Consider the following 26,703-nt stretch of genomic DNA (forward strand, 5'->3'; position numbering starts at 1 on the left):
GGTTCCATCACTGCCTTTGCCTTTCCATTCCTGGTATGCTGGCTATAAAAACTGGGCACTCAAACCAGCGACACTCCTTCCTGGTTGCTCTATCAAGTCTCGGCTCATGTGCCATATGATTTCTCTTTCGACATTTGCTTCCATTAGGGGTTTAGATTTTCTGTACATCGGTGGCTTTCTCTGGAAGAAAGGGTGGGAAGTGAATTCTATCTTGCCTGGAATTCTGGGTACTTCATTCTTTTTTTTTTAATTTTTGTTTGTTGTTTTGATCCTTACCCGAGGACATTTTTTCACTTTTTGTTCAGATAGAGTGGGAGGGAGAGAAAGGAAGAGAGAGAGAGAGAGAAACATCGACGTGAAAGGGACACATCGAGTGGCTGCCACCCACATGACCCAACCAGAGCCATGGACAAACCGCAACTAAAGTACGCGCCCTTAGCGGGAACCGAACCCGGGTCTCTCTGGACCGCAGGCTGACACTCTAACCGCTGAACCAAACCGGCCAGGGCTGGGTACTTCATTCTTTAGCTCACATTTCTTATAGATTCAGGTCTCAGCTTCTCGTTACTAATTTCAAAGCTGAAATTTTTCTTGGTGAAGGAGAGACCCAGTCTTGGTGGTGGGCCGGGGTGGGTATAGGAGTTCCCTTTCAGTGTGGAAAGGATAAAAAAGCCCTGATAGGCGCCCCCGGCCCACAGATTCTGGGAAAGACCCTCCTTTTTTGGGTTAGTCTTCACCAAGGGTATTTTTCCATTAACTTTCTTAGACGAGTAGAAAGGGGGAGAGAGAGAGAAACATTGATGTGAGAGAGACACATTGATTGGTTGCCTCCCACATGACCCCGACTGGGGCTAGGGATGGAACCTGTAACCCAGGTATGTGCCCTTGACCAGGAATTGAACCCGTGGCCCAAAGGGCCGACGTTCTAACCACAGAGCCAAACCGGCCAGGGCCAAAGAACCTTTTTGATCAAACCTTAGTTAGATAGGCTTCTCTGAGTCTTCTTTTTGACTAGGCTTATTTTTGGGCCCTAAGTCAGTCTTAGCAAAGAAACCTTCAAAGGAAATCATTCTCCAATCCTTGATATCTGATCAAGTTCCTTATCCTCCACTTGTGATGTCTCAGTCCTTGGCCTACTCTAGCAAGAATCCTGTTAGGTCAGTTAAGCAAGTAGTCCCTCACCTTGATGTCTCCTCTTAGCAACTGTCCATCCACCGACCCCTCACTCAGTTGTCTTTACTGTGGTTGGAGTTGAACACAATTACTCTCTCCTATTTTTTTTTCACATATATATTTTTTTAAACTTTTTTTTCTTTATTGATTTTAAAGGGAGGAAGGAAGAGGGAGAGAGAGATAGAAACATCCATGAGAGAGAACATCTATTGGCCGCCTCCTGCATGCCCCGCACTGGGGATCAGGCCCACATCCTGGGCATGTGCCCTGACTGGGGATCGAACCAGCGGCCTCTTGATGCCTGAGTCGATGCTCAACCACAGAGCCACACCAGCCAGGCTACTCTTTCCTATTTCATGGCCCCTATTGCAATAATTTTGAACAAAGTCTTCCTTACAGTTTTAACAAATGTCAGAATAATTTTTTAACAGTCCCAATCATGACCTTTGGTTGTATCCACTCCCCTTAGCAAGTGCAGAAAGAGTGTAGACCATGGGGACAGTGGGATGGGGGAGGCTTGTGGGATCTGGGGCTCTCAGGACAGACTCAGAGGCCTCAGAGCCCAGGAAGGAGTCAGGGAGACCACGAGGGGCTCCCATTTATTATGCTGGGACATGGGGGAAAGGACACCGGACCCAGAGTCTAGTAAATGTAAGGAAGTCTTATTTTTAATAATACTATTAAGCCTACACTTTAGCTCAGACCCTAAGGAAAACTGATAAGTTATTCAGACTAACATTCTTTCAATACCCTTTACCTCATATATTTCCACTTGCTTACTGGAGTCCTAAGAATTATGTGTCAGATTCATGACAGAGGCCACAAACCGTCATCATGGTGACCTGCTCTGGTGAGTCCTCTGACAGGGCTTGGAGCTGGCTTGGGGTTTCTTTGATAGTCTTCACTTTTTTTTTTTTTTTTTAACTCTAGAGGTAACTCTGTCTTAGGTTTATAACCTGGCTTCTCCTATTAGTAGAAATTCTATTTGGCACTGTGGGACCTCCGATTTATTCAGAAAACACTACTTAAATCCAATGTTGAGCAATGTGGTACCTTTGGCACAGTCTCCCAGCCAGAGGAACAAGTTCCCGATCTTGTGAGTCAGGAGGCTGGCCTTTGTCACTCACCAGGACAGAGGAGTCATGCCTAAGGGCCCACCTGCCTGCCATTAGGGTGGCAAGGCTGCTTGGGAATCACACTAGCATTTCTGAGGAACTGAGTCTGCCTCAGAGTCCTTATAAATACAACTTGGCTCAGCCACTGTGACAGACACCTTTGGGACATGATGTGGATACTGTTCTTTGGGGCCCTTATCGGACCCAGCATCTGCAGCCGAGAAAAGTGTTTTGGGTAAGTTCCCTTTGAACTTATTATTATTACTTGATTAGTTTAGAGTTACGGGAGTCAAATGAATTTGAAAATGCATGGCCGATGATACTTCCAGCGGTACGCATTGAGCAAAAGACCTGGGCTCCTATCCCAGCTCTGCCCTGTGTCACCCCGGACGAGTTACTTATCTCTCACGCTCAGTTGCACGTGTGAAATCAGGCCCGGGTGGTCGCTGTAGTCCTCTCTAGCTCCCTCCTCTCCTGCCAATTCTTTTTCCTCCTAGTTCTTATTTGTCAGGCAGTTCCTGGCATCTTCTACTTTCTTACCTCCTATATTATGAAGGAACAAGAATAATCAGAAATTGTTTCTAATTTCTGTCCCTCTTAAGGGCAAACCTGGCTTCACCTCTCCGATGACGGTTAAGGCTAAGGGCTTTCTCAATGGCACCCGGGGCATGGAGATTTGCTAGGCCTTGCCCAGCCACGGCTCTGAAAATGGACATGCCAGCATACACCCGAACACCGTGCACGCACAGACCCCGCGTCTCCACAGTGTTCTGTGGTTTGCAGAGAGGGCACTGGGGAGGCAGGAGAGATGAAAGGGTGCCATGATACCCTGCTGGAAGATTGAATTCTAATAACTCATTACTGCACAAATGCTTTGCCATTTGCAAAAAGCTTTAGTGTGCCTTATCTTTTGGATCACACAACAACTCTGCCAGGCAGGGTTGTTATTTTCCTTTATTTAAACATGAAAAAACTCAGCCTTAGAAAGATTAAGAAACCTGCCCAAGGCCACTTAGCTGGTAAGCAGGGGAGATGAAACTCTGAGTGCAAAACCCATACCATTTTGTTGTAACACAAGGTAATCTCCAGATTAGAATCCTCTATCTCACTGATGTATCTATAGCTACTAGTTTATTCTATTATACTATCTGGCGAAAGGGACTTTGGGGTTGTTTGCTGAGGTAATTACAGTAGTCCTCTTTATTTGTGGGGCATCTGTTCCAAGATCCCCAGGGGGTGCCTGAAACCACAGAGAGTACCCAACCCCATATATAGTATGTTTTTTCCTATTCGTACATACTTAGGATCAAGTTTAATTTATATCTTAGGCACATTAAGAGAGTAACAATAATAACTAACAGTAAAGTAGAATAATTATAACAACACACTGTAATAAAAGTTATGTGCATGTGATCTTTCTCTCTCAAAATATTTTATTGGCCCTGGCCGGTTTGGCTCAGCGGTTAAAGCGTCGGCCTGCGGTCCAGAGAGACTCGGGTTCGGTTCCCACGAAGGGCACGTATCTCGGTTGCAGTTTGTCCTCGGCCTGGGTTGGTGGTCGTGCAGGTGGCAGCCACTCGATGTATCCCTTTCACGTCGATGTTTCTCTCTCTCTCTCTCTTCCTCTCTCTCCCTCCTACTCTACCTGAACAAAAAATGGAAAAATGTCCTCTGGTGAGGATTAAAATATATATATATATATTTTATTGTACTGTATTCACCCTTTGTCCTGTGGTGATGGGAGATGAAGCGAGGTACTCAGAACGGTGTGTAATTGAAAACTTATGAATTGTTTACTTCTGAGATTTTTCATTTAATACTTTCAGACTGCAGGTAACTGAGCCACAGAAAGCAAAACCGCGGATAAGGGGGAACCACTGTCCTTCTGTGAAATCGAGTAATTTTTATGGTGATGACTTCTGTTCACACCTGGTCTGTACTGCCAAACAGCTTAGAGGCTTCGGCACAGCGGTGGCCGGGGAAGGAGATGTGTCCTAGGCAGCTCAGTGTAATAACTACGCTGCCGTGTGGGCCGACACAGGGAGTGGTTGGGCTCCCACTGCAGCTGTTCACGTGACTGACCATCTTTCTCAGACTTCTCTTAGCAGCGGGCACCTGGGCTGAGACAGCTGGGCTGGGCCCTGGAGTCCTCGCCACAGGAGCGGGCACAGGAAGGGCTGTGTGTCTGGGCTAATTGCAGATGGTTATGACCATCAGTACCATCCTCACCCCCAAATCTGGTCTCACCCCATAGCAAAGGTGGTGGAATCCTTCCTGGGGTCCACAGACAAGTCCCAGAAGGTGAACATTTAGAGCAAGGGGAAGTTGGCCTTTGAGCATTCAAGTGGCTGGGACACAGGTTGGCTTGGAGGGGGTACAGCGCTGAGGAGAGGAAGATGATGGTGCCCCCAAACCCTCCATCCTAGTCTCTGTTCTTTCTACTCAACTCACCTACTTCCCTAGTCTGTCTCTGCGGGTGTCTTCAGTCATCGTAAGGATGGGAAGGTGGCCAGGATGCCCACAGGTGTGGGGCAGGCAGAGAAAGGAAGTAGACGCAGAACTGGTTGCATCGCTGTGGCTGGCAGGCATTTGAGTTCTGTGCAGCCGTCTCGGTACTCGTGGTAGGTGCTAAGCCCGGTCAGGGATGCAGGGAGAAAGGCACAAAGACCAGGCCACTTGGGGAGGTGCGGAAGCTCAGCACCAAGGTGACTTCTGACTTCAGAACACGGGACAAGTGTGAGGAAGGGAGAGGGGATCGCCGACCATCGTGGAGGCAGAGTGGGACAGCCCTGGGTAGCAGAGAGGCCAGAGTTAACAAGAGCTGTAAGGATGCCTGTGTGGAGTGCAGGGGTGAGTGTGGCAACCTGGGAATCCCGTCGTATCCCTCCTCCCAGGCCACCCTTCCATAATCAGAATGGAATTTCCAGATGGTGGACACAGGTTGTGTTCAGCCACCCACGCTAGGAAAGGCACTTTCCAAATAGAGACAAAGACGACGAGGACCAAAAAAAAAAAAAACCACACACAAAAAAAGGCTGCTCTTTACCTGGCACCCACTTATGTTATCCGCTTCCAGGTATTTAGTTATTTATTATTTATTTTTATCCTCACCCAAGGACATTTTTGCATTTATCTTCAGATAGAGTGGGAGAGAGAGAGGGAGGAAGAGAGAGAGAGAAACATCAATGTGAGAGAGACACATTGACTGGTTGCCACTCACCCGACCTCAACCAGGGCCGGGGACAAACTGTAACCGAGCTACGTGCCCTTAGCGGGAACCGAACCCAGGACTCTCTGGTCCACGGGCCAATGCTCTAACTGCTGAGCCAAAGTGGCCAGGGCTCCTCCAGGTTTTGATGGACTTTTGTTCAGGGAAATAATGTTAATTAAACAACCCCTTCTCCTCCATTTTAGCGCCACCTGAAGACTGTCCCTCACATTGCCTCCTCTGGGCAGGGGAAACTCCATGGGTGATGGGAGTTGTTCCTAAAGCCTGGGTGGAGATTGCTAGGCAACTAAGGAAAAGGGCGAGGAGTCCAGGCGGAGGGGGCAGCGTGTGCAAAGGCATGGAGGGGCAAAGTACCTGGGGAATTTGGGATTTCAGTGAGTCTGGAGTCAAGCAGGCATAGGAGGGAGAGGTGGAAGCAAGACAGACGGGGACGGACTCCACTCTACCAGCCCACTGTCAATGTAAAAAGTGTCCAAACCTGTAGAGAATTTTTATATGCATTGTTTTGAGTTTATTTGAGCCAAACAGATGACACGCCAGGGAAGCAAGCTCTCAAATGCTCCAGAAAAAGGAGAGTTTTGCACTTTCTTTTATACATTTGGACTTAAGGAGGAAAGGTAAGGAAGATTACATGAAGGTGGGGATTATAGGACAGTTAACAAGATTATGTGCTCCCTGGAGGGGTCTGAAAAGAGGCATTCAAAGGCGTGTTAACCTGGGTCCACCAGGGCAAGGGACAGGGCTTTGCTTAAGCTGAAGATAAGCCTTTTATAGACCTGGAACGTGACTACCCACTGGGACCTGCCCGGTTAGAAATTTATGATCAGATTACTCTGTGAGGTTACTTTTGGTCAGATTACAGAGCCCCCTTTTTTGGTCCACATCTTCCTCGCTGCCTCTCTGAATGCTGCGGCTGTGTCTCTAACCTCCGTCGCCGGGCTGCTTGGGGCACGGTGAATGGACTGTGAATTGAATCATCATCGGCCGGCGAGACTCACTGTGGCCCACTGTCACGGGCTCCAGGAGCGCTGGCGATCTGTGGCGCAGTAACCGCTTTGGAAAAAGTAAAACAAATGCTCTGGGTGAATGTGCAACATGGTTTTTATACTTCTGAGAGAGAGAGCTCCTTAGTTCGATGATCCTCTTTTTCTCTCTTCCCCTCCCCTGCTTCTTTGTGATTGTTCTGGTCAGCGCCGTATTTTACAAATGCCTACTTTGGCCAATAACAGGGCCCAAGCACTTTCTAGAACACCACTTCTAAGACGTTCTTTTTCTGGAGTGTTGGGGTGTGTTGTGACAGAGCATGAGTTTGGCAGATGGGCCTGGTCCGGAGCCAGGAGTGAGGATTTCCTTTCTGTTTTAAACCCTGCCCTTTTTGTGTGAGGCAGGCTGCCTGTGTCGGGGAAATGGTGGTTTGACTCCTCATCTTCCCAGGGCTGCGGTCCAACTCCTTCCAGGCCTGTTGGGCTCAGACTGAGACCGTCCAGCCAGCAGCTTCCCCACCAGGGCCCAGCAGCACCCATGGATGCAGTTTGCTGCCCAGCTCCCAGGGCCCTGTGGAGACCACATGAGCTGGGAGAACGCGAGCCTTTGGCCCTGGCATTTCCTCCTGACCTGCCGCCGGCAATGGTAGCAACTCTTCAGGGACCTTGTCTCCTTGGGGCTGGACTAGACCCCCAGAGATCCGGGAGAACCTCCCCGAACAGCGTTCCACCCCGAGAGTCCGTGGGAGAGAGCTGGCTTTCGGGCGAGGAGAGCCCGATCTGCCACGTGAGGCTGCACGTTTAGCTCCCTGCGACAGAACTATTTTCTCTGTCAACAGGTCCTTCAGCCCACAGCTCTCTCCACCAGCTCTTCCCGCATTCATTCGTGTCAAAGGGATGACGCATGTGACAGCGTTGAGTGCAGATTCATTTGGCTCGTCACCTAGCAACAGCCTAATGGCTCCCCTGGCTACTTGAGCCAGCCGAGAGCACAAAGGCAGCTTTTCAGGCTCGACCTTCTCCCACCCACGCACAGGACTTGGGGGGCCTCTACCCCTGCTGCTGCCGCAGATGCTAAATAGCGTACATGAAACAACTGCAGGCCAGACAACAAAGGGGGGCTCCCCCTGGGCCCTCCCAGGGTCCCCTGGGGAGGACTGACTCCCCAATTCAGCCCCAGCACCTTGGCCCTACTCTGATTTGAATTTTTACAGGGTCTTGGAACTGGACGAGATCGAATGCGCTCTCAGCTCTCCCCTCTGTGCTAAGAGGAAAATAGCTAACCCTCCAGGGATGGGAGGTCTGCTCCCTTTTCTGGCTGCTGCCAGCATGGACCTTGGGCCAGAGTTTCTTCTTTTAAGAAAAAATTAAAGTAAAATTTATTTTTTAATTGAATTTGTGGGGGTGACATTGGTTCACAACATCATAGAGGTTTCAGGTGGACAACTCAACAAAACATCATCTGCACCCGCCTCTCCCGCCGGTTCCAGCCTGAGCCCCTGACAGTGAAGAAGTGCTTCTTTATGTCTTGAGTTAGCTTTGCGTGTAACTCAGGAACATTCCTTCCTGCAAAATATATATGTTTTTCATTATAAAGTAATATGACCACATTACAGAAAACAGATACAAGGGGGAAAAAAGTCAGTCATCCATAATTCCATGACCCGAACATAAGCACTGTCAGCATTTGCTAGATTTCCGTTGTCTGTTTTTCTTCCAATGCATCTGCTTTTTCCATACTTGTGATCATGGCATACATACAACTCTGTGTCCTGCTCTTTCACTTAATATTTTCCTTAAAGTTATACCATAAGCACTTTTTCATATTTGCCACGTAGTCTTATTTTTAATGGCTATACATTATAACCAAAGGCTAGACCATTTCCTCTCATTCGGCGCAATTATGTCTGGGACAGTGGGCTTGGGGTTTATTTGCCAGCGGAAAGCTCACCATTATCTTTTGCTTTTCTTTTCTTTTTTTTTTTTGTCTTCTCCAGGGACCAAGTTTTTAGGATTAATGTCAGAAATGGAGACGAGATCAGCAAACTAAATGAGCTAGTGAATTCAGACAACTTTAAGGTACTGGTTCTTCCTAGTCCTCTCGGGTGTCTTCTAATTTTGGTGGGAGAAGCCACACGCCACTGACATTATTTCTGGAGAGTGTGTGTACTGGCCAACGTGCATTTCCACGCTGGAGAGGGCTGATGGGGTGTGTGGGGGGTGCTGGGTGTGGGAAGCCTCCGCAGTGGGCTCCATCTTCCCGTCCGCCATGACTTAGTATTATTTCCTGGGCTTTGCTGGGTATTGCCTGCTGGACAGGCCTGACCAGATACAATTGTGAAATGGGCAAAGTTTGCCCTTGGGCAGAACCCAGCTCCCCAGGGATCGCCCTGACTTTTGGCAGCTGCTCTAGAAGAATGAACTAGCTCATTATGCCTTTTACCTGAACTGTCCTTTAACCTGATTTTTCTCTCTGTTCTCTTCAGGTCAACCTCTGGAAAACCTGCTGTACCTTGGGTCTTCCTGTGGATGTCCTGGTCCCATCTGTCAGTCTGCAACCAGTCAAATTCTTCCTCAAGTCCCACGGCTTAGATTACTCAGTGACAATTGAAGACCTGCAGGTGGGTAAACCCAGGCTCCTTGCTTGTCTTGCATGGGACAAAGCAGCCAGAGTGGACTCGAGACATCTCCAAGTTCTGGTCTTATTTTTCTCCATTTTACAGATGCAGACATTGAGGTATATGAAATAAAGAGCAATGCCTTGTTAGAGGAGCATGTTGTAGTAGAAAGGGCATACACAGGGTGTGGAACCAGACAGATCTGGATCCAAAACCTGATTTAGCTAACTATCAGCTGTGTGACTTTGGACGAGCTTTTAACCTCTTGAGCCTGTTTCTTTATTGGTATAATGTTAATAGTGATAACTACTTCATACAATTTATGTATTATTATTATTATTATTATTATTATTATTATTTTTTTGGTATATGCCCCTAGCGGGAACCGAACCCAGGACTCTCTGGTCCACAGGCCGACGCTCCAACCACTGAGCCAAACCGGCCAGGGCTATACAATTTATCGAGAAGAATGATTAAGTGTATGTCAAATGTCTAACAGTGCCTGGTATGTCAGAGATGTCCACAAGTATTGTCTTTCTCCCTTTTCTTATTGGAAGTCAGGAGGGAAGAAGAGAGCGAGGTGGGTGCTGGGGACCAGTCATAGAAAGTATCCTTTGAGAAAGGGGGAGTGTCACCAACAGCCCCCAGCAGAGGGAACATCACCACCTTAGCCAGGCATCAGCCTCACGACCTGTATCTGAACAGCAGGACAGTGTCTGGCTAATGTTCTCTCCTTCACCGAGGTGGGTTATGGACTAATTGGTGATTTGGCCCGGGAGTTTCCTGATGGCGTGAGCAGCTGTGAGCTTATTAATCATCCTCACATGTCATAGACATCTGCCAGGAGCCTTCAAAGTATGAGTGGTTATAAGAATTTCTTTGTTTCGGAATGGTTTCCCAAGCTGTGTATTTCAGAGGCACTGGATACCAGATGCGGGCTGATGTCTAGAGAATTCAAAGTATAGAATAAAAAAATAGCATATCTATTGCTTCCAGGGAGTAAGTGGGTTTTCAATGGGGTGATGTACGATGGCACCAAGGAGTAAGTTTTTATAGTCACGTGGAAGATATCTGACTTCCATTTACACTTTGATGTTCAAGGCATTTGATATATGTGTTGAGGTGCCACCATCTAGGCTGGCCCATGGGCCACGTCATGGTGGAAACTCATGAATCTCAGTCTCCAGCGGACCATTCAGTGTCTCCATGTCTGTTTTAGGCCCTTTTAGATAAGGAAAATGAAGAAATGCAATACAACGAAGAGCAAGAACGAAGCGGTAATAACTTCAACTATGGGGCCTATCACTCCCTGGAAGCTGTAAGTGTTTCAGAGCAGGTTAAGATCAGGGTTATCGGTCTCCTGAGTTTTGTGACCCTTTTCTTCACTTTCAGGAGGTATTTGTCCTTCACTGAGGGGCTAAAATGTGTACACGGTGATTCCTTTCTAATCCTTGGTTTGTTTAATGTTCGCCAGCACCTAAGAGCCTAGTGAAAAGACAAACTTTCTCCCACATGTGTCCTTTTCTTAAGTAACTCTCAAAGGAAGCCATGAAATACCTGCAGTCATCCCCAGTGCTTACGTTAACCTTCTCGTGCCCCACCATAACCCTTTTAGTCTCCTAAGTTAAAATGTTACTTGTTCCAGGCAAATAGACAAGTGATTATTTCCAAGGTTAACCAAGTATTTCCACTCATTTATCATGACTGCTTAAAACATATATTTGTTCCATAATGCATTTTGGTGCTGTGTTTAGTTAGAAACCACTTTATATAGATGAATGACTTTCAAGGTAAGCCAACACTTCAAATGAAAAACTTGGAGCGGAATAATTTAATGCGATATTGGAACTTGAGGAATCCAGAGAGCTAATAGAATGCAATCGCATCACACACAGTGCAGTTCTCCTATGTCCCTCAATGTCTTCTTCATGAACCTGGAAACTCTTGGCTTAGGAACACAAGCCAAATCTAAACTGGTGGCCTCCTTCCTATACCTCAATACACGTTGTTCTTGGTATCCAAAGATGGTGCTCCTGGTATGCTTTTCACGAAGCATATACTTTGAGTTGTTTATCTTTTAGTGAGGAATTACTTCAAAGGCTGACCAACTATTTGCAGGTTTCTCTTGTGATTATCAGTAGCTTCGTTTATTGTGTACACTTCCAACTGCATTGTCCCTTGATCCTTCCTGTGACCATTGACATACATCTGCAAAACAGCTGGACAAAGTTAGGAGTTCAGACCAGGGCCACAGACAAAAGCAGAGTTCAGGGTCCAAATAGGGATTAAAACCCATGATGTTAGTTAGCGTCAGTACCATCGGGCACTCCCTAGCTGAGCTAACCAGTTGCAAATGTCACCCAAACCCTAGCAGCTCCATCGGCTCACTTGCCTGCTGCGGCTTTGTTCCCTGGCTTTAGGTGCCATTGTCATCTGGTTTACAGCTACCCCTTGTTCCCCGAGAGGCCTTTTACTGTGGTTTGGTGTGTCATCATCTCCCTCCTGGCTTGGTCATATTCAGCTTTTTCCTAAAAAGAGTTTTTAAGAGCTCCTGTCCTACAACCACATAGGTCTCAGTTGTTCAGTGGGAATTTCATGTTTATTTCTGCCAGGGTTTCTAGTTTCAGACCCTTAGTGTGTGTTGTGGTTGCTGTTATTTTTGTTTGTTTCTTAGGTGAGTTTTCCCCTGATGTTGGCTATGAATTTGGACACCCCCCCTCCCCCACGTCCTCCACCAGTCTGGACTCAGCTTGGTGTTTTAACTTTTCCTGGGTGACTCTTTCCCCGCATGGCCCAGGGCAGGCATCTGGCTTTTGCTCCACTTTCTAGGGTCAGTGGATAGAGTTCCAGGCCCTTTTCAAGGCTCAGTTGCCAATTCCCATGTCTCAAGTCCTATCTCCTTGCCCCGTACTGGGTCCCGTGCCCTCTATTACTATTCCTGGTTTGCGGTGAACCCTCAGCACCTAAGGCAGATATGTGGGCTTCATCCTCTGCCCCCGACTCTGCCAGCTTATTCCCTCTTTATTTCTGGCACCTGCAATCCCCCACCCCCCTTTTTTTGCTTTTTAACTTGGCTGTGAATAATTTTCATTGTATTTTATCTGGCTTGCCTATGTATTTTGGGAGTGGTTTCTTGCTTCAATTTGCCATTTTGACGCCAACTCTGATAGACCCTTTAAGCTTGATTTTATTCTGGGTATTGATTGCACATTTTCCTCCTCTGTAAAGGTCCTTCTTCCCATTTTAAGGTCTAAATATGAATTTGTTTATTTCTTTCTTTTGACCCTCAAAAGGTTTGAGCAGTTAAGATGGATGAACTAACTCTATTTAAATCACTCATAACCATGATTGACAGCTCTTCACTGTTCTCTCAAAGCCTTTAGAGGAATCATCTCCAAACTGGAGTGCCTGTCCGGTGGGATGGAGAGAAACGATCGCAACTTCTATTTATATTTCTGCACATACATAGTGCATGCTAATTTTTTTTTATCCTCACCTAAGGATATTTTTTCTACTTATCTTCAGATAGAGTGAGAGAAGGAGGTAGAAAGGGAGGGAGGGGAGGAGAGGGGGAGGGGGAGAAAGAAACATTGACGTGAGAGGGACACATCAACTGGTTGCCTCCCACATGACCCCAACCAGGACTGGGGACAAACTGCAACCAAGGTATGTGCCCTTGACCAGAATTGAACCCGCGACTCATTGGTCCACAAGCTGATGCTCTAACTGTTGAGCAAAACCTGCCAGGGCTATGCTAATTTTTTTTTAACTGCTGGAGGAAGTGATCGAAAAAGTTTGGATAACACTGATTTCAAGAGCCTGGGCTGCCCTGGCCAGTTTTGCTCAGTGGTTAGTGTGTCAGCCCAAAGACCAAAGAGTCATGGGTTTGATTCATGGTCAAGGGCACGTACCTTGGTTGCAGGTTCGATCCCTGGCCCCTGTTGAGATCATGTGGGAGGCAACTAATCAATGTGTCTCTCACATCAATGTTTCTCTCTGTCTCCCTTCCTCCCTCCCACTTTATCTAAAAATCAATGGAAAAATATCCTCAGGTGAGGATTAAAAAAAAAAAAAGTAAATAAATTAAATAAAAAAGAGCCTGGGCTAGCTGGGGCCGAGCTATTTTTCCAGTCTAGTGTGGTGCTAAGGGCCACACTGTTGGAGCAGTGGACTAGTTTAGTGGACTATAATTTTGTGGATGGATACAAATGTATTATTTTCTAGAAAATTGTAGAAAGAGACTCTTTAGGCAGTTCTTCAAGACTAAGCATTCCATGCCGCTTATATTGTCAACCTCAAGGTTAGGGGGCTGGAAGGAATCGTTAAGATCAACAACATAAAATTCACAGCTATCTGTGAACAGCCAGAGCTGAACACATTTTAAAAATGCCTCTGGGCTCACTTTCTCACACATTAGATTTACCAGGAGATGGACAACATTGCTGGAGACTTTCCTGACTTGGCGAGCAGGGTGAAGATTGGGCGTTCGTTTGAAAACCGGCCGATGTATGTACTGAAGGTAAGGCCCAGGCTCTTTGTAGGGCTGAACTGGACTCGGGCTCCTGGTTCCCTGTGCCCAGGACCCAGCTATCGAACCTCCACCGGGGCAGCCTTCAGGGAGGAGGGTGAGGTTGTGAGACACCTACCAGCGGTGGAATTTGATTTGACAGACAGTTCTCTACTTGTACATTCTCATTCCAGGTTTTGACTAAAAGGCAGGATTAAAGAGATGCCTTTGGGGTGAAGGTTGGGGGGGGGGTTAGTATTCCAGAAAGCTCTCAGGCCACACACAGTGTTCTTCCTTCATTCCCGCCTTCTGTAAATAGCAAGACAAATTGGGGTAGTTCTACAAATTCTCTCCTGCTTCTAGGGATACTTATTTGAAAAGCAATCTAGGAAGTTAATTTTAGGGCTGATATAATTTTAAGCCCAGTTTATGATCCTTGGCTGCACAAAGCCTAATTTCTAGGTATTTCTAACAGACTCAGGTCTATCTCGGTAAAGGAAGTAGAGAATTTATGGCAGTAACGTAAATTACACAAATAATCGAGACAAATGAATAACAAAGAATTTGGAGCTATGAATCATGAAATGACTGACGATGCTGAGCTTTGGACAGATTCTTAGCTTCACATCAGCCCTGGAGAACCCAGGTGTATAGCAATGGTTAAATTACCCGCCGGACGAGACCTGCCGCTGAGCTGCTTGCTAAAATAATCTTCATAAATTTAGAATATTTGCCGATTTAATGGAGACCCTGGCTTCATTAGCACCAAGGTCTGGGCGGCGGGGGTGGGTGGGGACTAAAAAGCAAGAGCGAGAATTCATTGACTGTCATTTACCAAAAGCTGTAGCGAACCCTCTCTTCCTCTTTTTAAAAACTGAATTCGTTTATTGCATCGACCAGAACAGGCTGGTTCACGCACTCCTGTCTCTCTCTGTTGGGCTACCATTTGAGGTTTTTCAGGGGACACAATATTATCTCTAATCACATTGGCATTATCATCCACAACAGCAATTGTTTCCCCTTCCCATTTGTTCCAACCCTGGAGCTGCGGCTGGGCCCGCCAGGCTGAGCCAGCCAATTAAGCTCCCTGGTCACGGATAAACTGATGAATAGATAGTGACCTCAGGAACATTTGGTCTCTGAATTGTCTTAAATGAGTTAAATGGATAGGGGCGAGCTGGAGAGAGGAGAGGTGAGCTGAGAATGGGGCCAGGAGGGTCATTTTCTGGTCTTTTTCCTTCTGCAGTTCAGCACGGGAAGAGACTGTCAGCGGCCGGCCCTGTGGCTGAACGCGGGCATCCATTCCCGGGAGTGGATCTCACAGGCCACGGCGATGTGGACCGCGCGGAAGGTCATGTCGCCTGGTATTAGGCGAGAATTCTGGTGGGCCCGAGGTGCCCCTGCAGCCTCCCATGAGACTGGGCCCAGGGGGTGAGGTGGGAAGACGCAGTAGGCTAGAGGCCTTTTCATTTCGGAGAAGTAAAAGGTCCGAGCCCCTTGGACAAGCCACTGTAGCTAAATGACAAAATGCATTCATGGCAGTGAGCACCCTAATGAGCTGCAGAGGTGGCCCTGAAACACTGACCCATAGTTATCCCAGCAAAAGGAGAAGGGCCTTGTCAGCAGTGAGAGTCGGATGAGTTTTGCCTTTAGTCCCTTCCCCCAGGCCCTTGGGGACCTCATGCTGTCTCCATGTCCCTCTGGGAAGCCCACTTTAAGCCCGCCTGGGAGAGGAGGGATCCATCTTTCCCACCCCAAGCGTGGGGCTCAGATTCCCAGTGACTGTTACGATGTGTGGCTCTCCTGTTCCCACTCCCTGGAAGGAAAGAATAAACCAGACAGCCCAGGGCTCATTGCAGGTGATATCCTCCTGCAGCCATATCCCCCCAGGTTTCCAAGCACTCCGAGGGCTCTGCAGAGAGCTGTGTCTCTGACCCTGGCAGGAGGCTGCAGAGGGTGGATGCTGTCGCAGGAGCTGGGCATCTGGGGAAGATTCCCGGGCTTAGACCTAACGATCCAGCCTCGAGGGCGTAGCTGACTAGCTTGTTATCTCTGCTTAGATTGTGTCTGGTTACGGGAAGGATCCAGCCATCACCTCCATCTTGGAGAAAATGGATATTTTCTTGTTGCCTGTGGCCAATCCTGATGGCTATGTATACACGCACACTCAAGTGAGTAATACCGAATGGGCTGCTTGGAGGTAAGACTTGTTTGTTGAATTCTTTGCTTTGCCACTAAATAGTTGTATGACCTTGGAGAAAACGTCCACAATGTGCATGTTATAAGCTTTTCTGGGGTCTCATTTTCCAGTCGTTCTCTGAGCTGAGAATCACCAGGGAATATTTTTTTCTTGGAGAGAATCGTCTAATGAACTTCCTACATGGATCTTGAACAATTATCAACACCTTACCAATCTTTTTTTTTTTTTTTTTTTTTTAATTTCTTTCCCTCCCACACATTTTTTCTCTGATGTATTTTTTTTTTTTTCCTCACCCGAGGACATTTTTCCATTTTGTTGTTCAGGTGGGGGGGGGGGGGGGAGAGGAACAGAGAGAGAGAGAGAGAAACATCGATGTGAAGGGACACATCGAGTGGCTGCCACCCACACAACCGACCAGGGCCGGGGACAAACTGCAACCGAGGTACGTGCCCTTAGTGGGAACCGAACCCTGGTCTCTCCAAACCGCAGGCCGACGCTCTAACCGCTGAGCCAAACCGGCCAGGGCTCTCTGATGTATTTTAAACCAAATCCAAGACATCAGGTATTTCACCCAAATCTTCTTTCATATGCACCTCTGGCTAATGATAGTTAAGACAAAGAAATTAGCAGTAAACCACTATCACCTTTAAAAAGGTAAAGGTTCTGCCTGGCCGGTGTGGCTCAGTGGTTGAGCATCAACCCATGCACCAAGAGGTCGCCAGTTCGATTCCCAGTCAGGGCACATGCCCAGGTTGTGGGCCAGATCCCTAGTGGGGGGCATGCAGGAGGCGGCCAGTGGATGTTCTCTCTCATCAATGTTTCTATCTCTCTCTCCCTCACCCTTCCTCTCTCTCTAAAATCAATAATAAAAAAAAAATTTAAAAAAGGAAAAAAAATTTAGAAAATAAAGTAAAGGTTCTTTAAGTCGATTTGTTGACATCAGGGTCCAAAGAGGATCTATATCTGTGTTGCTGTTTTTTTATCCGCACTCGAGGACTTTTTTTTTCTTTCCATTTTTGTTCAGACAGAGTGGGAGAGAGAGAGAGGATGAGAGAGAGAGAGAGAGAGAGAGAGAGAGAGAAACACGACATGAAAGGGACACATTGAGTGGCTGCCTCCGGAGCGACCCCAACCAGGGCTGGGGATGAACTGCAACTGAATTGAACCCGCGACTCATTGGTCTGCAGGCCGATGCTCTAACCGCTGAGCCAAACCCACCAGGGCTATATCTGTGTTTTTTAAAAAAGATTTTAAAAATAGATTTTTAGAGAGAGAGGAAGGGTGAGGGAGACAGAGAAATTCTGACGTGAGAGCAAAACATCAGCTGCTTCCTGCACACCTCCACATGGGGGGCAATCAAGCCCTCAACCCGGTTATGTGCCCTGACTGGGAATTGAACTGGCAACCTTTTGGTGCATGGGACGATGCCCAACCAACTGAGCCACACTGCCCAGGGCCTGTACCTGCATTTGTTTGTTATGGCTCTGTAGACTTTTATTTCATAACAATTAGCATCCCTCTCCCTACACATGTCTTTAAAAAATATCAGTCATTTTTAGAGAAACCAAATAAAGTGTCCTGTAGAACATCTCACGTTCTGAACTTGCCAAATGGCTTCGTATGTGCCATTTCATTTGTTCTCTCATCTCCATATTCCCTAAGTACTGGTAGCCAGATCTCGAGGTTTTGGTTGGATTCATATTAAGTTTTCAGGCAAGAATACAATAGTTGTGCACTTCCTATCATATCAGTGATCATTTAGGTGAGCAATGTTTGTTTGTCCCAGCCTCCCCTTTCTGGGGTGAGAGGATGGGAGCCCCGAGGATTTTCCAGGGAGAACCGTACGCAGCTCACACCATTCATGGTGCCCACCTCCATCTTTGGTCCCCAAAGAAAACCTTCACTCCTCTTGTGCCCTGACTTATCTCTGGATGTTTTTCCTTGGTGGATTTTTCAGAACCGACTTTGGAGGAAGACACGGTCCCAAAATCCTGGAAGCCCCTGCATTGGTGTTGATCCAAATAGAAATTGGAACGCTAGTTTTGCTGGTAGGTTGGGGAGCCGGTTTTCAAATCCTGCTACCTCTGGTCCATGGGGCTCCAAGCTGGTCTGGAGGGAGCCGGGTTCCAGGCTGGCTCCATTGCTGACTCACTGAGAGACTTGGGCAAATCTCTTATGCCCCCTGTGTCTTGTTTTTTATTTTTAAAATATTTTTCTTTAGTGATTTTGAAAGGGAACAACTTAGCAATTCTGTCCGCCTGAGAGAATGCTACTATTTAAAAACCATCATAGTCTTAAATATATACATCCATGCCTCTTCCTATACACTGGCCACTCCAGCTTGTCCTGGGCAAGTCACTGGGTGGGTTGAAGGGCTCCTGGAGGCAACTCAGAAGAGAGCAGTTAGCCTTTTGTTTTTTAATCCTCACCCAAGTGTATGGTTTTTTTTATTATTACTATTTTTGATTTTAGGGAGAGAGAGAGAGAGAGAGAAAGAGAGAGAGAGAGAGGAAGAGCAAGAAAAACATCGATGTGAGAGAGAAACATTGATCTGTCACCTTCCATATGCACCCGACTGGGGACTGAACCCAAAACCTGGGTATGTGCCCTGACTGGAATTGAACCCGCCACCTTTCGATACACAGGTCGATACTCTTACCAACTGAGCCACACCAGCCAGGGCAAACACTGTTAGCGAAACAGGCAAGATCTTGTGGTCTACCCTTAGATGTGTGAATACGAACCTCAAATCTTTGATGTGATGGAAAGAGTGAGAATTAGGAGAACTGGGTTCTGAGCTCCAGCTGTTTAAAATCATTCTCACCATGGTGCCAACTGTGTGTCAGGTACTTCCCCATATATTATCTTATTTACAATTCTTCTGACCTAGTGAGTGGATTTTATTATCTGAAATGAGACAGGGTTAGCTCAGAGACAACCTCAGGAGTTTATGGTTAAGAGTTAGAATCTAAACTCACCTTGCAATTCCAAATCTGAGCAGTTCTCTCTCACTGTTCCACAGATGTTTTGTTCTTAATATACTTTTACTTGCCTAGAAATACCACGCAAACCACTGAGGGAAAAATAATGTGACTGTGGGAGAGGAGCTGATACAAAGCTAGGTCAGATATTCCACAGCTGGAGCGGTTTTACATACACCAGATACCGCAGGGAACTATATTGTGAAGTAATATTGAAGACAGTATTTCTAACACCTGTCAAATAATTAAGAGATTTTAGCCACAACAATAGATTATGTTGGCAGTGCTTTGCCATTAAGATCTGAACCAAGAGAACGAGTTGACACCAGAATAAATGAAGTCATTTTTGTTATTAATTGGTATTCATATTAATTATCTAGAATACTTATTAATTACATCTCATTGTCAAGTATATTAATTATTTATGACAATTGTTAATGATACGATACAAGGTCAACTCTACCCTTTTAAAGGAGGCCTGCCTGTTTTCTTCTTCAGCTGTGGCTGATCCAACACCCTGACTTTCCACACCTGTACCCTCCCCTCAATATCCACACACCACGGACTAGGTTCTTAGGGGCATTTAGCAATGACATGCCCATTGCCCATAGCTTCTGCCCCTCCTCTGGGCTGTGGATCTTTCATTTCTGTTTTCTTGGCCTCTGGGTCAATGTTTCTGTTTGGGCCTCCCCCCACAGGAGGCGGAGCCAGTGGCGATCCTTGCTCTGAAATCTACCATGGCCCCCATGCCAATTCGGAAGTGGAGGTAAAATCGGTGGTAGATTTCATTCAAAAGCATGGGAATTTCAAAGGTTTCATCGATCTGCACAGCTACTCACAGCTGCTGATGTATCCATATGGGTACACGACGAAAAAGGCCCCAGATGCCGACGAGCTGGTGAGTAAGGGGCTGCCTCCCACCCAGCCCAGGCCTGCTTCACCCTCAGCTGCTGCCAACGGGGTGCTTCTGCAGCTTTATAGGGAAGTCCAGGAGCCTAGGCTTATTTCAGTAAGGGTCCTCTTCCCCTGCCTATCAGACCTACTGGGGGTAGGAAGAAGATGGTGCCCTTATTTCTGTTTTTGCAGTGACTTCCAAAAACCATACCTGATCCCTGCCTTTCCTCCTCACTTGTCTCTCTGACCAAGACTTGTTGCAGACCCATTGCTTACCAAGAAATGGGGGTGCCATTGTGTTGGGCAAGGGGGAGGTGCTCCTCACTCCAGTTAAGGTAGAGTTTAAGCAGGGGGTTGGCCACTGCCTAGGGTCCTCTGTGTCACGGACAGTGACTCACTCTAGGATGTGAACAGGCATGGAAGGTGGGCTGATGGAGCTGGGCTGGCTTCTGCAGAGTGGCTGCAGGCCCCTCCCCCTGTGCTGGTTGGCTTTAGTGTGCCCTTCTGCCCAGCACAGCCAGCCCATAACCTCCCAGCAGACACAGGGCTCCTGGCTGGGTGTGGGCCAGATTCTGGTCTAAGTAGGCACTCCGCATAGGACACATCCACATACGGCAGCCCCATTTCTACCTCCACCCTGCAAAACCCAACTCTTAGAAATGTTTCTCTTGAGCATACTTGGCCTCCCTTCCCTTAGGATAGGTGAAGATGGTGGTGCCTATACCAGATTCCTAATGGGTGGTGAGCAGCCCTCCAGGTCTTTGGAGAACTTGAGTGTATAATACACACACCATCAGCGTGCATATGCATCCTCTTTCACCTCTTTCAATACCCTCTTCCCCAAACTAGAAGTCAAGACCTGGGGATGTGAGGGAAGAGGGGTTCCCCTCACTCTGTAATAAGGCCTCGGCTTTAGTTGGATGGGAAAGAGGAGGAGACCAGAAGGGAACATCGGGGGAATGGCCGAGACTCTTCCAAACCATGGCAGTGCAGAGCAGCTGAGGAACATCAGCTGTGGGGTCCCCTCTTTCTCACTCCGCTGCCTCCCCCCCTAGGACAAGGTGGCAAGGCGCGCGGCCAAAGCTCTGGCTTCCCTGTCCGGCACTCAGTACCGCGTGGGTTCTACCTCCACCACTGTCTGTAAGTATTTCCTCGTTATTTAGAAAAGGCTTTGAGAGGAAACTTGAAATGGAGCAGGAGAGCTGTAAGTTAGACTTCCTACGCTGCAATCTGATTGTTTTTGTTATTAGTAATAGACTGAAGTTATGTCAGGCCTGTGTGGTAATAGCTATTGCAGACAGTCATCTTCATCAACGTCATCACTACTGTCATGCCATTTATCATGTGCCCATGATGACTTGTCCTGACAACGTGGTAGAGTCTGTGTTCCTTATCTTCCATTAAAGATCTTGCCATCGTTTATCAAAATTTTCTCAAGCCCATCATTCCATTTTCAATGAAAACCCACTTTGGATTGGCAGACTCAGGTGGTGGTAGTGGCGTGGACGAGACTTCCTCATCTTGCTATCAGAAATGTTGGAGCATGGCAGGATGGGAACTGGGTTAGGGGGTCCTCCCAACAGTGGTTGGCATCAAGCCAAACAAAGGAAAAAAGCACACACCAAAACTCTACCAAGACCCCAGATCTGAAGATGATCTTGAGGCTCATTACCCACAACCTCAACCTCATTTTGAGAAAATAACCTTTGTCTGGGTTCCTCAGGGGAGTGTTTCATCTGAGCAATTCACTCTATTCCTGTTCAGATCCTTCGAGTCCCTGTATTTTGTGAGTCTGATCTCTAAGTTTTAAAATGGAAGAAAATGATCATTCTCCAGGACCTTAGTTATAAATGGGAAATGTACATTCAAATGTGGGGAGCTGAACTCTGACCCCTTTTAAGTTAGTGCCCTTCTGCCTGGCTGGTATGGCTCACTGGTTGAGCATCGACCCTTGCACCAACAGGTCAGGGTACATGCCCAGGTTGCGGGCCAAATTCCCAGTAGGGGACATGCAGAAGGAGGCCAGTTGATGTTCTCTCTCATCAATGTTTCCATCTCTCTCTCTCAAATCAATAAAAAAAGAAAAATATATTAAGCTAGTGCCCTTCTTGTTCCCACCAATGCCTCATCTCTATGGTTTCCAACAGGTGATCCACCCTCCAAGTCCCTGCAAGCTAGGCAATACTGTATTTGTTTCCTCTTCTGTATTGTATCTCTCTCCCATCCTACCTGCTTTACCCTCCACTAACTGCTCCCTTCAGGCTTCCTCTTCTGGGAAGATTCTTCATCTCAGCTCCACGGTCCTCTGATCTCAGCCCTTGGCTGTGTTTCACAAGCCGCTGTGCTTCCTAAGGCAGATAGCATGATGTTGGTGTTTGTGCTGCTAATTGCAGCAACAGCCATTAATTATTCATGGTTTATTATTATTAGCGTTGTTAAATGGGAGCTCCTCAGAGAACAAACACATCAGGAGAGTTTCTCCATCTTCTTAATTAGTCAGAATCGAGTCCCGGACCAAAGAGAGCTAAACAGACTTGGTCGGAACCCTCTGAGGAGGACCTCTCAAAAGATCTTTGTGGGTCACTAGGATCCGGGCTTTTGGGTCAAATACCAGTTTAAAGGATGGCCTTGCCTTCTCACATCAAACACATCCTTCTCCCCAGCTTAGCTGTGCCAAAGTCAAGAGATACTCATCAGATTCCTTCAACAGGAGAGGAGGAAGGCTCTTTTGAGTGTTGTCCAGGAGACATATTATTCCCTACCTCTTCGAAGAGCCCATCTCCTGTGTTCTTTATAGGCTTTGTTTGCCCTCTTTGCTTTCCCAAAATGTAATAGATTTTTGTATGATAACACTCCAGCTCCATGGGTTATGGAATATGCTACACAAATAGTTGAAGTTTGCCCTTCAAGAACTGGACCTTCTCTTAGGTTTACCATTTTAGATGAAAAATAAAATTGATAAAAGTCATTCTAAAATGGATTTTACACTTTCCTGTCTTTTAAAAAAATATGTTTTTATTGATTTTTTTTTTTTTTAGAGAGAGAGGGAGAGAGAGATAGAAACATTGATGTGAGAGAGATACATTGATCAGCGCCTCCTGCACACCTCCTACTGGGGATCAAGCCCACAACCCAGACATGTGCCCTGACCGGGAACTGAACCAGGACCTCTCAGTCTGTGGGACGGCAGTCAATCCACTGAGCCACACCAACGGAGCTTTCCTGTCTTTTTAAATAGAGCATGTCTTTTCTTTTGATTTCTTTTAATTTTTTATTGATCTTAGAGGAAGGGGGAGGACAGAGAGAGAGAGAAAGAGAAAGAGAGATCGAGTGGCTGCCTCCTGTACACACCCCAACTAGGGTCCAACCCACAACCTGGGTATGTGCCCTGACCAGGAATTGAACCTGCTGCCTTTTAGTGAACGGGACAAGGATCTTCCATCCAACTGAGCCACATGGACCAGGGCTAAGCTCCTTTCTTTATGACTGAGTGGCCTCCTGGACACCAGTTTTTATATCCTGAAGACCTACTGTGCCCTATTGGACTAGTTAATCCCTGTGCTAAACAGCCCGGGCCTGTTTTGCTTCTTTAATTCTGCTCTTTAGAGTTTTCCTGTTTCCTTCCTCTGGTCAGACTGTACTTCTTTCAGGTCAACTGCCTCCAGCAGCCCTTTCCTTTCCTGTTACTGGTTTTGATCTACTAAGGGCTTGGAAACAAGTTCTTTGGGCTGGTTTGGCTCCTTAGATTTGGCTCACAAGGATGGTTATGACAGCACTGCTGTAGTCACAGAACACTGGTAATCCACCGAGGACTGCTAAGCATCTGAGTGTCCATCAACAGAGTGCTAGATAAAACACATTTGGTGCATTCATCAATGAAACGGCCCTTAAATGAGTGAGGTGGGCCCACACAATGCGCAAAACAGCGTAGATAGTATGATCCCATTTGCCTTTTATTTTATTTTATTTATTTATTTATTTATTTGTTTGTTTATTTATTTATTTATTTTAGAGAGTAGATAGACTTTGAACAGGGACCCAAGAAAGTGAAGTTTATGAACTTGATCACTTTGCTCAGTGGGCTTCTTGCCTCCTTCCTGAATTTTTTTTTTTTTTTAAATCCTCACCTGAGGACATTTTTTTTGTTTTTTGTTTTTGTTCAGTTAGAGTGAGAGGGAGAGAGAGACAGAGAGAGAAACATCGACGTGAAAGGGACACATCGAGTGGCTGCCACCCGCACGACCCAACTAGGGCCGAGGACAAACCGCAACCGAGGTACATGCCCTTAGCGGGAACCGAACCCGGGTCTCTCTGGACCGCAGGCTGATGCTCCAACCGCTGAGCCAAACCGCCCGGAGCGCCTCCTTCCTGAATTTTAAATGAGTTCTGAAACACTTGAGCTTGCTTTGTATGTAGCCTCGGGAAACCTCTGGTGCCAATGCCTGTTTTTTTTTTTTTGTTTGTTTGTTTTCTGTTTATCATCAGATAGAGTGGGAGGGAGGGAGAGAGAAGGAAAGAGAGAGGGGAAGAGAGAGAGACATTGATATGAGAGAGACACATCGACTGGTTGCCGCCCGCAGGTTCCACCCAGGGCTGGGGATGAACCGCAACCAACGTACGTGCCCTTGACCAGAACTGAACCTGCGACTCACTGGTCCGTGGACCGACACTCTCACCGCTGAGCCACACTGGCCAGGGCGCCAATGTCTGTTCTTTATTCAGCATGTTCTCAGGATAGAGAAAGGCTGTGGAAACCACACAAACATTCCAGAGGGTGTAGGAGAGCATGTTCTGTAATCTGAGGGAGCAGGTAACTCAGAGGAGCCAGCATCTCTAGAACAATCACAAATGGTATCATGAGAAACGCCCTCCGGAACAATGGGAAAACGAAAGGTCCCATATATTTATTGAACCTACATGTCATATACCAAATGCACTGGAAGTAGGTTGAAGAAAGCATGGCCTTTATCCTCAGATGGACTTGGGTTTATATTTCACCCTTGCCATTTTCCATCTATAGTTCCTTAGATAAATGACCTCATCTGAAAAACAAGGACAATAATACCTACCCTCACTGGGGTTTCAAAGGTTAGGTGAGATCATGAATGTAAACTTTCCAGTATAATGCCTGGCTCATGGTAGATGTACAATAATCATAGCTGCTGTTGACATCATCATTTTACTGTTCAATATCATTTACGTTTTGTACTCTTTTTTTAAAAAAAATTTATTTTTCTTTATTGACTTTAGAGAGAGAGGAAAGGAGAGGGGGAGAAAGAGAGAGAGAGACATTGATGAGAGAGAACATTGATTGGCTGCCTCCTGCATGCCCCCCATTGGGAATCAGGCCCACAACCTGGGCATGTGCCCTGACCAGGAATCAAACCAATGACCTCTTGGTGCATGGGTCGATGCTCAACCACCGAGCCACACTGGTAGGGCTATGCTTTGCACTCTTACCCGATTTTTGCTCTAGTAGAGTTTAAGAAGCAGCAGAACAACAGGCCTTTTGCCTTTGCCTAACCTTTTGGCAAAGGGAAGTTCCCAGGGCCGTGCTCTCTCTGTGTATCAGTATCTCTTGCTATGTAAAAGGTTATCCTAAAACTTAGCAGCTTAAAACAACGAACATTTGTTTTCCTACACTGTTTCTGTGGGTCAGGAACTCAGGAGGGGCATGGCTGGGTGGCTCTGGCTCAGGGTCCCTCGTTCGGTTGCAGTCGAGTTGTCGTCCAAGGCTTCTGCTGTCTGAATGCTTGACTGGGCTGGAGGGTCAGCGTCTACCACGGCTCCCTCAGGCACCTGGCAAGTGAGTGCCGATTATTGGCGGGAGGCCTCGGTTCTTCACCACGTGAGCCTCTTTCGGGCTGCTCGAGTGTCCTTGCAACCTGACAGCTGGCTTTCCTCGGAACAAGTGATCCAAGAGAGAGCAAGGTGGAAGCCACAGTAGCTTTCATGGCCTAGCCTTGGAGGTCACACACCTTCATTTCTGCAGTCTTTTGTTAGTTACACAGGTCGGGAAAGCCCCAATCAGTGTAGGAGGGCGCTCTATAGGGACAAGACTGTCTCGGGACGGGGATCGTTGGGACTGTCTTGGAGGCTGTCTACCATACTCTGTCTCGTAAAGATTGATTTCACGTGACCTGCAGGAGTCTGTGGAATGAGTTAGTGACAAGTTGGGGATGAGGGTTTAAAGTCTCCTCATCTGAGCCCTGGCCGGTTTGGCTCAGCGGTTAGAGCGTCCGCCTGCGGTCCGGAGAGACCCGGGTTTGGTTCCCGCTAAGGGCATGTACCTCGGTTGCAGTTTGTCCCCGGCCCTGGTTGGTCGTGCGGGTGGCAGCCACTCGATGTGGCCCTTTCACATCGATGTTTCCCCCTCTCTCTCTTCCTCTCTCTCCCTCCCACTCTGTCTGTACAAAAAATGGAAAAATGTCCTTGGATGAGGATAAAAAAAAATAAATAAAAATAAATAAATAAATAAAGTCTCCTCATCTGAGACCAGTGAAGACCCTCATGGTGCAGGACAGCCTGAGACATAGGGATGGGGCCCGTGCTTATGCTCACAGGCCTAACGATTTGCAGGAAGAACCCTGGATCCCTAAGGACCCGCAGGCAGGCAGAACTCCCGGCCCCTTCTCACCTCACCCTGAAAGAAACTGGGCTTCACAGGTGTTTTCTCTTCTGGTTTGCAGATCCAGCCAGCGGGAGCAGCGTTGACTGGGCGTATGATAATGGCATCAAGTATGCATTCACTTTTGAGTTAAGAGATACTGGGCACTATGGTTTCCTCCTGCCAGCCAACCAGATCATCCCCACTGCAGAGGAGACCTGGCTGGGGCTGAAGACCATCATGGAGCATGTGCGGGACCACCTCTACTAGATGGGGAGCCTGCTCCGTCTGCACGTTCTTATCCCCATGTATTACACACGCTGAAGGCACTATTAAAGGGAGCATGTGTCAGAGCCTCTGGCTTTGGAGAGGACACAGGTCAGCCCTCTGCAGCAC

The 26,703-nt window shown here is 47.1% G+C and overlaps 1 protein-coding gene across 1 annotated transcript; it reads left to right on the forward strand.

Annotated features, from left to right (window-relative positions):
- The first annotated feature begins 2,416 nt into the window (after positions 1 to 2,416).
- CPA4 (carboxypeptidase A4) lies at positions 2,417 to 26,703 on the forward strand. The gene is made up of 11 exons (XM_036246959.1): positions 2,417 to 2,523; positions 8,498 to 8,579; positions 8,987 to 9,121; positions 10,338 to 10,436; positions 13,536 to 13,637; positions 14,872 to 14,976; positions 15,686 to 15,796; positions 17,783 to 17,873; positions 19,505 to 19,704; positions 20,756 to 20,840; positions 26,390 to 26,703. The coding sequence occupies exons 1-11, from the start codon at positions 2,456 to 2,458 to the stop codon at positions 26,575 to 26,577; spliced, it is 1,266 nt and encodes a 421-aa protein (XP_036102852.1). The 5' UTR covers positions 2,417 to 2,455; the 3' UTR covers positions 26,578 to 26,703.

The sequence above is a fragment of the Molossus molossus genome, unplaced genomic scaffold (assembly GCF_014108415.1).
Source record: "Molossus molossus isolate mMolMol1 unplaced genomic scaffold, mMolMol1.p scaffold_m16_p_7, whole genome shotgun sequence".
NCBI lineage: Eukaryota > Metazoa > Chordata > Mammalia > Chiroptera > Molossidae > Molossus > Molossus molossus.